At 42.8% G+C, this 14,504-nt stretch overlaps 1 protein-coding gene across 2 annotated transcripts in view; it reads left to right on the top strand.

Moving 5' to 3' along the window:
- Positions 1-14,504, top strand: part of OCA2 (OCA2 melanosomal transmembrane protein) — a 459,069-nt gene that overhangs the window by 135,032 nt on the left and 309,533 nt on the right. For both annotated transcript variants that reach the window (XM_075590565.1, XM_075590564.1), the window contains exon 3: positions 174-272. In XM_075590565.1, the coding sequence (XP_075446680.1) occupies positions 174-272 (99 nt within the window). The remainder of the gene's footprint in view (positions 1-173; positions 273-14,504) is intronic.

The following is a 14,504-nucleotide window of genomic DNA, read 5'->3' as shown; positions in this document are numbered from 1 at the left end:
TAACATATGGAAATAAATGAATACTGCATGTAGGAAATGTAAGACTTTTTCAAATACTATTGCGTTCTATAAAAACATTTTCTTTGTAGTTTTTTAGACATTAAAATGCTATATATATCTATATATATATATATATAATAATTTTTCCCCCCTAATGTTTTGTGTCTCTTTAGATACCCCTACAGTCTGCCTAAACTGTTCAGCCCAACAACAAAAGACACTGGTTTTACAGAGAAAACTCCATTGCTAAAAGTTTCGTCGGAGGACAACAGGTAGATTTCCGTTGGCCTGGTCATATTTTTGTTTATATAATGTGCATGTTGTTTTATATTGGGTATTCAAAAAAAGCAAAAATTGCAATAAGTATAAGTTAGAGATGCTAAGGCAATTAGAACTTAAAGTATAATGTATTGGAGATTCCTTTTTTTTTTTTAATTCGCAAGCCATATTCTTACCTAGAGCTTCCAGGTGTAGTAAATACGAGCATCCAAGGTGTTTTCCGTAACTACAAATGTCTCTGTTGATGAGCCAACAAATAAAAGAACCATAAATGTGATGTGTAATGTTCCCCTATTCATTGACCATCATTTCCAGAACCTAATTTATGAGATTTAAAAAGTGCCTGCCCTTGACCTGAGGTTATTATTTCTTCAACCAGGGACTCTTGGCTGTAAGATATTGGTTTAAACATTTTAAGGCATATATATTTCCAAAAATATTTATGTATGAGGATCACCATAAAAAATATTAATTGAGCACAATATACTGCAGCCATTAATGGAATCTTCGTTTATTCCATACTGTATAAGCTTTCATACGTCCCATTCTAGATCGCCTTTTTGTCACCAGAGTCGTTGCTCCGAAAGTTTCGTATTTTAAAAGGTGTACTGAATATTGCGGTCTGTAATTAAAATTAAAATTGTAAGCTAATTTTATTGAAATATGGCTTTCTGTAACAATTATTTCAGATCAATAGGCAGAAACCCTGCAGTGATTTTATTGGCACATCTTCCTACAAATTTGCCATCTGTTTTGTAATATACAGTACTGTCATCAGATTTTTTTTAAATTTTTTTTATAATCAATTGAAATTAACTTCATTATTTTACAAACTATGTTAGTTTCAGAATTTTAAATTGAATCAAATCCTAAATTGCCAGTTTGAAATAACTACAGTAGCTATTTGTGGCATTGGGAGAAGAAAGCAAAGTTTTCAAATTTACACTTATTTTCTATGAAACATCAGCAATATTGATTTCAAAGCCTTCTATTACTGATAAATCTTTCCATTGGCGTTCATCATTGATTTTGTACAAAGAACATAATTGTTGGGGTTTGTTGCCATGCAGATATTAAAAAAAAACACATATGGCTTAATGCAAACATCATTGTGTTATAACACAAGATCTGATGTAAAAAATGCACAGCAGTTGCAAACATTTTACCCTACCTACTGTATGATACCCTATACATATGTGAGCAGAGAGAAACAGGCACAGGGTTTTAAGCAACGAGAATTTAATGTGCCAAATATAGACCAACTTTTTGGCAGTGTCACTCTGCCTTTGACAAAGCAGCCCTCACCATGACATCTCTCTGCTCACCAATGCTTCCATTTGGACCCTTGGACTCCTTTTGAAACAGAGCACTGGTAGCGAAGTACCCTTATTTTTGAGCGCCTGCATCCCTTCTTGTACCCTTTACACATGCCCAGCAATCACAGTAAAAAATAATTTGGATAAAAAAATACTTAAAAATAAATGTGCAACCCCCTTTTACTGTGTCTAAGGGAACTACGTGTGCTGCCGTTACCTGTGGCTCACAGAAGGCCTGAGTCTCCGCAGCTTGGATCCTGGGGTGAGCTCGCCTCAGTGCAGCGCCTCCACCTGAGAGGGATCCCAGCGCAGCGGGATAACCCCTTTCAAGCCCACTTACAGTGAAATGGTACACACACAAGTATATAACAATTGGTTTACTGACAATAGAATAACGATATAACGGTACTTGCGGCACGACCCATTACCTGTTGCTCCTTCGGGAGGTGCCCATCAGTCTCCATTTGAACTAGCGGAGGTTCCTTCCATAGGATCGTGATTTGGTTCGGTCACGGAATCTGGGTTCTCGAGGAACCCTCTTGCTCACTGATCGTTAATACTATCTCTGGTTCGGGCACTTTCCCCCACTTGAGGAATGGGCAGCAAGTGATTTCGGTGCCAGATATTTACCCTGCCATCCACGTCTCGGATGCGTTAGACAGGGAGGTCTGGCATTTGGGACTCTACTTCAATGGGCCCATCTCTCCAGTGATCGGCTAGCTTGTGTTTACTGGGAATCTCTAACTTTCGTAAGAGAACGGCATCTCCAGCTGAAGTTCTCTATTGCGGACCTTGTGGTCATACCTTCGCTTATTGTACATGTTCAGCTGGGCTGTAGCTTTTTCTGCCAACTGATATGCACGGTGCAAGCTGTCCTGGAGTCGCTTCACATACTTGTAGTGAGTCATATTGGGTACCCCATCGGTAGATACCTGCATACGGATGTACACAGGCAGTCATGCCTCTTGCCCGAACATCATAAAGTAAGGCGTGGATTCAAGCCGGGTGCAGTTGTACACATGCACTAGCGATTCAATGTGCTTGCTCCATTTGGCTTTCTAGAAGCCCTTTAGGGTGCCTAGCATGTTAAGCAGGGTTCGGTTGAACCTCTCCAGCAGAGCACCTCCCTCTGGATAGTATGGAGTGGTCCGAGACTTCTGGATTTTGAGGAGTTCCTTGATCAGCTTGCTCTCGAAATCTCTCACTTAATCGGCAACCCATAGTGGATGAAATACATCTCTCACAGTACTTTGACGACTGTGAGAGCTTTCTGATCTTTTGTCTGAAACACTTGGGCATACCAGGTGTAGTGATCGGTCACTACCAGGACGTTCCCGATGCCCTTTGAGTCTGCCTCTATACATAGAAAGTCCATGCAGACTAGGTCCGTGGGACAAGAGCTTTTTAGATGGCCCATTGGGGCTGCGCATGTGGGCAGTGTCTTCCGCTAGATACACCACAGGCACTTCCGACAATAGCGCTCTACTGATTCTCGCATTTTGGGCCAGAAGAAGCGGTCTCTCACTAGTCCGAAAGTCTTATCTTCATCCAGGTGTCCGTGGTCGTCATGCAGGGACTGTAGGACAGGGTACTGTAGGCTTCTGGGTAGAACTAACTGTCTCCTGTCGGGTTGGTTGTGATAGACGACAATTCTGTAAAGGAGACCTTGCTCTATGTGGAATTTGTCCCATTCCCTCATTATGACGGCGACTGTATCGGTGGGAGCACACTTCACCAATGAGAGTTTGTTTTGTTGGGTGGCTTGGCGTATAGCTCTAGCCACATGGTCACACATCTGGTGCTCTATAAATTCTTTCCACCTCATGATGGTGTTTTGAGTGACGCACATGCCTTTTGGATGGCAGTAGGTGGCAGGAAGTGCCTTGGGTTTGCACCCCAGCGAGTCAGCGACTCAGAGCTCAGAGAAAGCCACCTTGTCTTCCACTATGGCAGCCTTTGAACACATTGCCCGTATCCCAGGTCAAGGGATCTCTTCTCACAGGCCGTCTTCACGTGCCAGGTAGCCGGGCACCACACCCATGCGCTTCACTCCCCCTGGTGGAATCTCGGTCAACCCAATCTTTAGATTGAAGAATTGTCTGAATCCGTCTTGGGCAGAGATCCTGTAGCACTCCTCTTGCAGATAAGCCCAGATTAGAGCCCACACCACTTCTGCGTTGGTCCCCGGTATGATGGAGCTGCTTGGGTGCTCCTGGGACTCGGGACATATTAAAACCTCCACTTCCATGGGCTGGGGCTTGTTGGTATTCAGTATTCAGTTGCGGTATGTCCCTCTGGGAGATCTACTCTATTGCTACTGTGTGGTGCTGAGGCATACCTGTAGGTTCAGGTGATGATATGGAGATCAGAACAGGCTTTTGATGTCATCTGTAGTTCTTTATCTGTGGTGTTCTGCGTCTCCAGCTTCATGGGTCTATGAAAATATCAGAGACAGTCCTCTCTGAAGCACATCTTCCATGCACCACATGCACTGACTCAATCCAGGCTGGTGTATAATTAACAAAGGGCTTTATTCAGCAGTCCTTGCATCAGATCTTTACAGCGGTACAAGGGTTTAGAGTGTTCCCACCTCTGGATGGTGCTTGACCCAGATAGTATGGGGTCATCTTCATTGGTCAGATGTTCCCTCAGCCACAAGGCTGAGGGTGAGCATGCTCATCCCGCTATGGGAGAGACTCACAGCTCTCTGCTTCCACTCTCCTCCAGAGCAGGAACAGTATAGAAAATGGCTAAAGCGCTCGAATACAGGTACAATGAATAAAATAAGCCAAACCACTAAACCAGGGTACTAATAAAAATAATATAGTACTTAATGTGCAATAGTATGGGTACTATCCTCCTGAAGACAGGTGGTAGATGGTACAAGCCCATTCACCCTCAGTCTCATCGGCAGGTTCCCCTGAAAATAAGCAATACTCACATCCTGGTGGTAGGTAGGCAAGCTGTGCAGCTATAATTATGCAATAACAGGAAAAGGGAGACCAAAAAGCGCACCAGCAAAAACGGAGTAGGAAAGACCCAAAACAAAAAAATGATTAAAAGGGCACTTTAATGTGACAAGAGACCCATCCAACGCGTTTCGAACGTTACAGCGTTCTTTTTCATTCGTTCTTTTGGGTCCTTCCTGCTCCGTTTTTGCTGGTGCGCTTTTTGGTCTCCCTTTTCCTGTCAGAGCAGGAACAGGGCTGAACTAAATTTGCATTCCCTCCTAGGAGGAACAAGAAGGGGCGGTCTCATGGTCTATACCTATACCAGGCAGGCTTACACAGGCCATGAGTCACCACCTTACTTCTGTCCCTCATAAGAGGGGCTTGAGGGAGGGTCACAAGCCCATAAGATGAACTCCTTACAGCCTGCAGCGAGCAAGATTTACATAACACGTCGGGGAAAGATAGGCAGAATGACATACCTGTTACATGTATAAAATTGCCCTGAAGCACTCAAAACGAAATTGATCTGGGTAAAAACATAATAAAATAATACAATTATTAATACAGTAATCGATAACGCATATTTACGTGACCAAAATGAAATGTATATAACCATTAATGAATACCAGACTGGAATGAACATTAAAAATTGAAAGTTCAAAGCAGATTTTTTTTTAAATTGGTATAATAACCAAGTATAAGATAAAATGTACACATAACTGGAAAAAGCAGAGTGGACTTGGACCCAAAATAGAATTAATAATTCTCAAAAGTAATAGTGAGAGGAAAGAGGAATAGACACTAAACTAACCTATATAACTATATACATACATACACACATACATACATACATACATACATACATACATACATACATACATACATACATACATACATACACACATACACACATACACACATACACACATACACACATACACACATACACACATATACCCACATACCCACATACATACACTTAAAGTGTAGGAGTTACTCAGTGAGTAAAGACACTGACTGGCACTGAGTTTGAAGTAGGGGAACCTGGTTCAATTCCTGGTGTTAGCTCCTTGTGACCTTGGGCAAGTTACTTTAGCTCCCTGTGCCTCAGGCACAAAAAACAAATAGATTGTAAGCTCCACGGGGCAGGGACCGGTGCCTGCAAAATGTCTCTGTAAAGCGCTACGTAAAACTAGCAACGCTATACAAGAACATGCTATTATTATTATTACAGCTCAACCCCGTTATAGCGCTATCCGCTATAACGCGGATCCCCTTATAACGCGGTTTGAGCATGGACCCCAAATTAAAAAAAAAAAAAAAATTAAATTTGTTTTTTTTTTTTGGAAAATTTTTTGGGCAATTTTTTTTTGCACACTGCACACACTCACAGTACACTGCACACACTTCATACACTCACAGCACACTGCACACACTCACAGCATACTGCACTCACAGCACATTGCACTCACAGCACACACTCACAGCACACACTCACAGCACACCCCACACACACCACACACACACCACACTCCCACTCCCCCTCCCTACATTTATATTGTGAATGAGAATATAATGGGTATATTACTTTGTGATGGTGTTTTAAATGAGTAGGGCAGCCTTTATATGTTATTGTGTGACAGTGTAGTATGATTGGTTCTTGTTTATTTGTGCTAAGCTGTTTGATTGGGTAGAGGAGGGACCAGGGGGCTAGGTTGCATACGTTTGTGCGTTTTGGGTTCTAATATTGCCCCTGTAAATGTCGCTGCTGGTTTATTTATTTTTTCGTTAATGGTGTGTTCTGCACATGTGCAAGGGACTTGACAGTGCGACTGGTTGCTAGGGACAGTAGTGGGTTGTCCCGCTCGGTCAGGACGTGGGGATTAAGGTAATATATTCTATAGCATGCAGAGTTGCAGGTGTTAGCTTCTTTTTCTCCCCCGCCCCGATCTTTGTCTGGCTGGGGCTTAATGCTGCCACTATGAACACATTGGCCGGTTTGTTTATCTTTTTTGCTGACGAGGCGATCTGCGCATGTGCGAGAGATCCGACAATGTGGACTGGTTGCTATGGATGTGAGCGGGCCTGTGAAGGGCTGTCCCGTTCGATCGGGAACCAGGGGGAAAAAGTACTAAGCTTTATGGTATGTTTTTTTATGCACACTTAAAGAATGCATGATGTTGTTGGGCTCCTTTGTTGTCCATGTTGCTCTCTCCTGGTGCTGTTAATATATTATGCTAGGGCTGCTATTATGGGTATACGTGGACGCATGCGCTATGCTAACCTCTACAATGTATTCCCACAGGTGGACTAATTAATTGAACTAATCAGTGGTTGGGCGCTTGTCTTTGACGTGTTTCATGCCTCATGAACAAACTCACTTTATTCCTGATATTTCAGCTATTGCTTATTATGTAATGAAGTGAGGGGGAAGTGAGGCTGCTAGGGGAAGTTACAGTGGCTGCTGGGGGATGTGTAGGGCTGCTGGCCACCTCTTCCCTCCCTCCTCCCTCCTCCCGATCGGGCTCGCGGCGGCCATTTAAAAAAAAAATTAACGCGACCCCGATTCTAGCGCGGTTGGATCGGGTGGCCCCCAAGGACCGCGCTATAACGGGGTTGAGCTGTATTAAAGAAAAGACCAGCGTGGTATAATTATGAGCACCAGACAAAATAGATGCAAAAATAAAGGGTGTTTATTGACCCATAACAAAAAGGAGTCCAACAATTCGGTCCCCAAGGGGACCTTCTTCAGGGGTTCCTGCACCAAGTGAAAATGGTACTTAAATACACAAGTTTGACACCAAAGGAGCCATACAGGGGGCAGGGGGTGGAGGGTGTTACCTAGCACCATGTAAGCATACAAATTAGCATAGATAGAACAAGACAATTAATTAAATAGACAGACATAAAACTCAGCACCCATAACAACCATTAGAAAAAGAGACCAAGTTATCACTGGATTTATGGCTTAAAGAGATCCACGCAAAATATATATATATATATATATATATATATATATATATATATATAAATATATATATATATATATATATATCTGTCATGATCACATATTGCTATGTCTACTTTTGATCAATGATTAACCAACAGCCTGTGCTCACCATAGTAGTAACCCTCTGGTGCACAAGATAATTGAACGCAGAAAAGCTTTCATTTGTGTACACTATAGGTACAACCTGTATCAACAAATAATGTTACCACACTACAGTAGTAACACAACTGTAATACAACTGTATGAGTAATGACACCTTTATTACCTGCAAATACTCACTATGATGAGATTTGGACTGTCAGTGTATTTCTGCAATATTATTCTGTCCAATTGCCATTGCAATTGCCATGAGATGTGAATGTGCTCACAAGTGGTATTTTAATTTGCTCTTTTACAATACAAATTAGTTACAGGTTGTCCAATATTGACAATGAGCCTTCAAGAATATTGATCAGGTTTTTGAAATAGATTTTGAAATATTAAGTGTTAGCATGGCATATGTCAAGAGTTCATTTATCTTTTTTTTTTTAAATCCCTCTCAGGACTCCCTTAACGAATAATGTAATATGTGTCACCACAGTATGCATGGTGTTCTGATCGTACGTGTTGTGGGAGGTTACTTAAGTAATAATCCCAGAAGAACAGGGCATTACTGGCCAATAATGCCCCCTTCCTGTGCGGAAGCTCTCTTCAGGCAGGGAGGGGGAGGAGTCAACCCGTGGCTGATACTTTCTGACCAATCCTCTGCCCTGTCTCAGAGCTGTTCCTACCTTCTGACCAATACCCTGCCCTGTCTCAGAGCTGTTCTGAAAGCTGATTGTCTGGAAATAAACACATTGAAAATAAAAGCTGCAAAAATTCCGGGCATTACTGATTGGATAATGCCCGGAATTTTAACCAATCAGAGAGCAGGGATTTCAATAATGCCCGGAATTTTACTGCTTTAGCCTATAATTTGTATTATAGGCTAAAGCAGTACAATTCCGGGCATTATTGAAATCCCTGCTCTCTGATTGGTTAAAATTCCGGGCATTATCCAATCAGTAATGCCCTGAATTTTAGCAGCTTGCAAAGTGTAATTTTCAATCTGTTTATTTCCAGCCACAGATGAGAGAGGAAGGGGATTGGTCAGAATGAAGTAACAGCTCTGAGACAGGGCAGGGGATTGGACAGGAAGTATCAGCCACGGGTTGACTCCTCCCCTCCTGAGCTGACTGACATTTTCTGAGCAGATTCATTTGAATTGGGGGGGGAGAGAGACTCTGCAAAGAAGTAAGTGGCTGCATTTTTTATTTTGCTGCAGTGTGTGTGTATGTATGTATGTGTATGTGTGTGTGTGTGTGTGTGTGTGTCAGCAGAAGTGTTTATGGGTGTAGCGTGTGTGTAGAGCTGCTGTGTTGTGTGTTTGTGTGTAGAGCTGCTGTGTGTTGTGTGTGTGTGTGTAGAGCTGCTGTGTGTTTGTGTGTGTGTGTGTGTGTGTGTGTGTGTAGAGCTGCTGTGTTGTGTGTGTGTGTGTGTGTGTGTGTGTGTAGAGCTGCTGTGGTGTGTGTGTGTAGAGCTGCTGTGTTGTGTGTGTGTGTGTGTGTGTGTGTCAGTAGCAGTGTTTATGGGTATAGCAGCAGCAGTGAGTGTGTGTTGTGCTGTTGTATGTGTGTGTAGAGCTGCTGTGTTGTGTGTGTGTGTGTGTAGAGCTGCTGTGTTGTGTGTGTGTTGAGCTGCTGTGTTGTGTGTGTGTAGAGCTGCTGTGTTGTGTGTGTGTGTAGAGCTGCTGTGTGTGTGTGTGCGTGTGTAGAGCTGATGTGTTGTGTGTGTGTGTGTGTGTGTGTGTGTGTGTGTAGAGCTGCTGTGTGTGTGTGTGTGTGTGTGTGTAGAGCTGGTGTGTGTGTGTGTGTGTGTGTAGAGCTGCTGTTGTGTGTGTGTGTAGAGCTGCTGTGTGTGTGTGTGTGTGTGTGTGTGTGTGTAGAGCTGGTGTATGTGTGTGTGTGTGTGTGTGTGTGTGTGTGTGTGTGTGTAGAGCTGCTGTTGTGTGTGTGTGTGTGTGTAGAGCTGCTGTTGTGTGTGTGTGTGTAGAGCTGCTGTTGTGTGTGTGTAGAGCTGCTGTTGTGTGTGTGTGTGTGTGTAGAGCTGCTGTGTTTTGTGTGTCTGTGTGTGTGTTGTGTGTGTAGAGGTGCTGTGTTGTGAGTGTAGAGGTGCTGTGTTGTGAGTGTAGAGCTTCAGTATGTGTGTGCGTGCTTGTGTGTGTAGAGCTACTGTGTGTGTAGAGGTGCTGAATTGTGTGTGGTGTGTGTGTATAGCAGCAGTTTGTGTGTGTGTAGATCTGCTGTGTTGTGTGTTGAGCTGCTGTGTGTGTGTGTGTGTACACAGAGGAGGCGGGAGTGTGTGGATATAGATATCTGCAGTGTAAGAGTATATAGAGGTGGATTCATGTATTTACCATTTTATTTTAATAAAAAAATCTATATAACTATACAAAAGTGTCTATTATTTATGAAAAAAGTCTACATTTAGCCTATAATAGTAATAATCCCATCAGAACAGGGCATTACTGGCTAATAATGCCCTGGCTGGGTTAAGGTCCCTCGGCTTCGCCTCGGGCCTTCAACTCTTCCAGCCAGGGCATTATTGGCAAGTAATGCCCTGTTCTGAGGGGATTATTACTTAATTAAAGGCTAAAGCTGTTAAATTCCAGGCATTATTGAAATCCCTGCTCTCTGATTGGTTAAAACTCCAAGCATTATCCAATCAGTAATGGCCCGGAATTTATGGCACCCTGCCAAGTTTTTCAGCCAATCAGCTTTCAGTTTTCATTCACAAAGAGTGAAATTTGTGCTCCTATACAGGGGAGGTGATTAGATAAAAGGCACCAGCAAAGCACTGACTCCTCCTCCTCTCTGCCTGCAGAGAGCTGCACAAGAGAGTGAGGGGAAAGGTTTGTGTGTCTGTTGTGTCTGTTGTGTGTCTGTTGTGTGTTTTGTGGGTGTAAAGGGGGCAGCAGAGTCTTGTTGGTGTGTTTTCTGCTGTGTGTGTTTTGTTGGTGTATAGGGGGGCTGCAGTGTGTGTGTCTTCAGTGTGTGTTTTGTGGGTGGAGGAGGGGTGCAGAGTGTTGTGTGTGTGTGTGTGTGTGTGTATGTGTGTGTGTCTGCAGTGTGTGTTTTGTGGATGTAGAGCTGGTAGAGTCTGTTGGTTTGTGTGTGTCTGCAGTGGGTTTAGGTGGGGGGGGGGGGGGGGGCTGCAGTGTGTGTTTTGTGGGTGTTTTGTGGGTGGATGAGGAGTGCAGAGTGTTTTGTGTGTGTATGTCTGCAGTGTGTTTTGTGGGTGTTGAGGGGGGCTGAAGTGTGTGTGTGTGTGTGTGTGTGTTTGTGTGTAAGTAGATGGTGGAGGAGGGCTGCAGAGTGTGTTTTGGTGTGTGTGTCTGTTTTGGTGTGTGTCTAGAGTGTGTTTTGTGTGTTTGTGGGTGTAGAGGGGGGAGCTGCAGTGTGTTTTCTGGGTGTAGAGGAGGGGGCTGCACAGTGTGTTTGTGTATATAGAAGTGGGGGTTGCAGTGTGTGTGTGTGTGTGCGTGTATATTGAGAGAGAGGGAGCTGTGTGAATGTACAATTTCCTTTTAATAAACTTGCACAAAAAGCATAAGAATGTAGACAATCATGCTGATAAAAATCAATATGACTACAAAAATGTATCTTTATGAAAAATTAAAAAAAAAAAAATAAGCCTACATTTAGCCTATAATAGTAATTGTCCTGGAACAGGATTACACATTTTCTGTTTCCCTTTGCAGTTTTGACTATTCCTGTCTCCCTCGTTCAGCTGCCTGTAATTCTCCCTGTTCCAGCAGCTAGCTGCATGTGTAAGGCTGCGGCCCCGCTAGCGCTGAGCGGGCGGTGCTTGGCGAGGTGACTTGCATATATATATATATATATAAAGGGAGAGAACACTAGTGCATCAAAACTATAAATAAACTCAATACAAAGATAAAACAAAATAAAGTATACAACACAATTCTAGAGGAGGTGCTACCATTAACTACCTGTCCCTTATCTTAAATGCTGCCAATTAGGTCCACGGCCCCACCAACGCCGAGAGAAAGAATTGGGTGAAGATGACCTAGGCGCAAACAAAAGGGAAGGGAGAAAATAATAATAATAAAGTGGGAAGTCCACAATAAATCAAAAAACAGAGCACCGTCAAGGAAGGGAATCCCAAAAAACAAATGTCACTATATCCGATTGGGAACGAGAAAATTCCTTGCTGTAGACAATTAGGAGTATGAATAATAAGTAAAATATGGAAATAATGACCCGATGGTATAATTCTATCAATCAGGATTGTAGATACTATAATCAGTGCAATACTTGAGTGAATAGTAGTCTTCTTAGAAAATTTAATTATAAAAACTTCAATTAATACAAAAATAAAACAACAATAATGTGAGAGAGGATACACTTAATCAAAGTAAAATGACAATGTCCCGATATTGATCCAAGTCTTTATAAAAACTTTGGGTATAGTTCCTATAGCATAAATTAATGCTCACACAGGAAGCAATATATGTAGTAGTTCTCCTTACCCTCCGTGATGATCTTCTGGGTGGTGGGATATGTGTAGTATATCTGCTTATGAGCAGTGTAGAATGCTGTTGGAGATGGGGAGGAAAAGGGAGGCGGGGGGGAGAAGGAAGGGGCTAACCTGCCTCTTCTTCCTATTACTCCGTCAACTCACTCACCCCTCTTCAACAAGTAGATATATTGGTGTGATCCGCGTCTCCAGACGCACAACTACCCTCTACCTCAATCTCCTCTTCTATAGTTGGACTGGGAATCAATACATCCAGTATCTCCAAACACACGGCTTGTCTCCGCCACACTAACCGCTTCCGCATCACATGGGGGAGCCTCTTCACGTCTCGCGCGACGTTCAACTTAGAAACTGAACAGCCTTCAATCCGATCAAAAACAGCAGTGGTTTTCAATTTTTGTCTGCTATGAAACAGACCTGCAACAGGGGGACAATTCTCACAGATAGTGTTCCTCTCTCTGATAAGTTAACCCTACACGTTTCAACACAAGGTGTCTATCTACTTGTTGAAGAGGGGTGAGTGAGTTGAAGGAGTAATAGGAAGAATAACACCTACCAAATACAATTGTACTCCAGAGTGTAAGAACTGCTGTTATACAACTCATGGTAATTTGACAGGTAGTCACCGAGGGTAAAACATGAAAAAAGGGGTCTGGGTCAAGGATTGCGCAGAGCAGAATAAAGCAGGACAGCATCGGCATGAACATCTTCTTCTTTTTTGCTTTCGCCTAGACATTTGTTCTGTGAATTCAAAAGGATCAGTATGACCTTGATAAATTTATATTTCTTGTCAACCAGAGATAGTTTAGAATTTTGAAGGCATAATATACAGCCGTTCTCAGAGTTCTTTGTGAGAGTCTCTCAGGACACGGTTGGCAAACCTGTTCCCTTGAACAAAAATTACAATTGTTTCCATTATGTAGTAATATACAGTACTTTTAATTCTTTTCTTTAAAATGTTCAAGCAAAAGATATTGTATTTCAGCAGTGTGACTTGCAAAGCCAGACAAGATGTTCCCCAGCATATACTTTTTTGGGGGGGGAGGGGAGAGTGGGTGTAGCAGATGAGCCATGCACCGTACTTAATCCTGCCGGCACATTTGAAGAATTGCAGGATGCTTAGATGCATACAGTAGGGCCCCGCTTTATGGCGTTCCGCTCATACAGCGTTTCCCAATGTATACCCATATTCATTAGGATCGGCACTTGTTCCATTTTTCCGGCGATTTTCGGCATGAAGTGCACAGCAGCAAAGTATCCAGCTGTCACTAAGCAACAGTTTTAGCGCATGCGCAACTCCTTGTCAGATGCCACTTGTCAGCGAAACAGTCAGTTTACAGCTCTGCATCTCTGTTTTCAAACATACAATACAGTACAGTAGGGCCCCAAATTACAGCGATTTCTGCTTTACAGCGGCGGCCTGGAACGAAACCCGCTGTATGAGCGAGGCCCTGCTGTACCTATTTTCCTCTCCTTTCATTTTATTTCTGGCTGGATATTGGAGGGGAATCTGAACATACTGTAATGAGAGGAGGACCATCTAACACATTGGTGGTGAGGAATTGGAGAAAATGTAAGTGGGGGTTCTTCTGCCCCTCCCATCATAGGCTAAACTGCTGCTACCGTCTTTCATGTATATTGTTGTATTGTACCAGACTAAGGTTTGCACTCAAACTTGACATTCAAGGGAAACAATCTACATTAAGGTTGAATGATCAACAGTAAAACATCCTGCTCTAATCTCGTCAGTGTTCTCTAGCCCAGAGTTAAATGTCTAAATATATTTCTTTCACCTTTGTGATGTTGCACTGTAACCTCCAACTGAATTTCCCTAAACTGAACCTGTCACCTGCCCTCCCTTCATCTCCCTTGTATACTGTTGTTCATTATTACTATTTTTCCATCTTGTCAATGCCCAAAGCTTAGTTACAGATTTAGCCAGACGTGCATTCCCTGCAGCTGGAAAAAGCCCCAGGAGCATGACCGCGGGAGTCCGTTAGAGGAGAATGCTGCTCTAAAAAGGTATATCTGACTGTATCTTTATCGTTCACCAGTTCCTTTCTTAAATCTTAAACTTTCAGTCTCTCCACAATCCTACCACTTACACCTCTATATAATGTACTAATGCTACGATTGCCCTTATGTACCTTAGAATAGCACAAAATCACAATTCTCTCTTTTATCATGTCCTGACTTCACTACAGTTCATCAACCTACTAGAATATTGTTTTTTCTCTACCCCTTTCTAGCGTCTACTTGAAATGCTTCCGACAGGCACATTTATTTGACGCACCATTGTTTACCCCTGGTTCTCCAGGATACACATTTTAAGACGCACTAAATCTCTCTCGCCTGCAAAAAGCCACTAATTGC

The sequence above is a fragment of the Ascaphus truei genome, chromosome 3, assembly GCF_040206685.1.
Source record: "Ascaphus truei isolate aAscTru1 chromosome 3, aAscTru1.hap1, whole genome shotgun sequence".
Classification (NCBI taxonomy): Eukaryota; Metazoa; Chordata; class Amphibia; order Anura; family Ascaphidae; genus Ascaphus; species Ascaphus truei.
The sequence above is the reverse complement of the archived record's forward strand: the minus strand, read 5'-3'. Positions and strand labels throughout refer to the sequence as shown.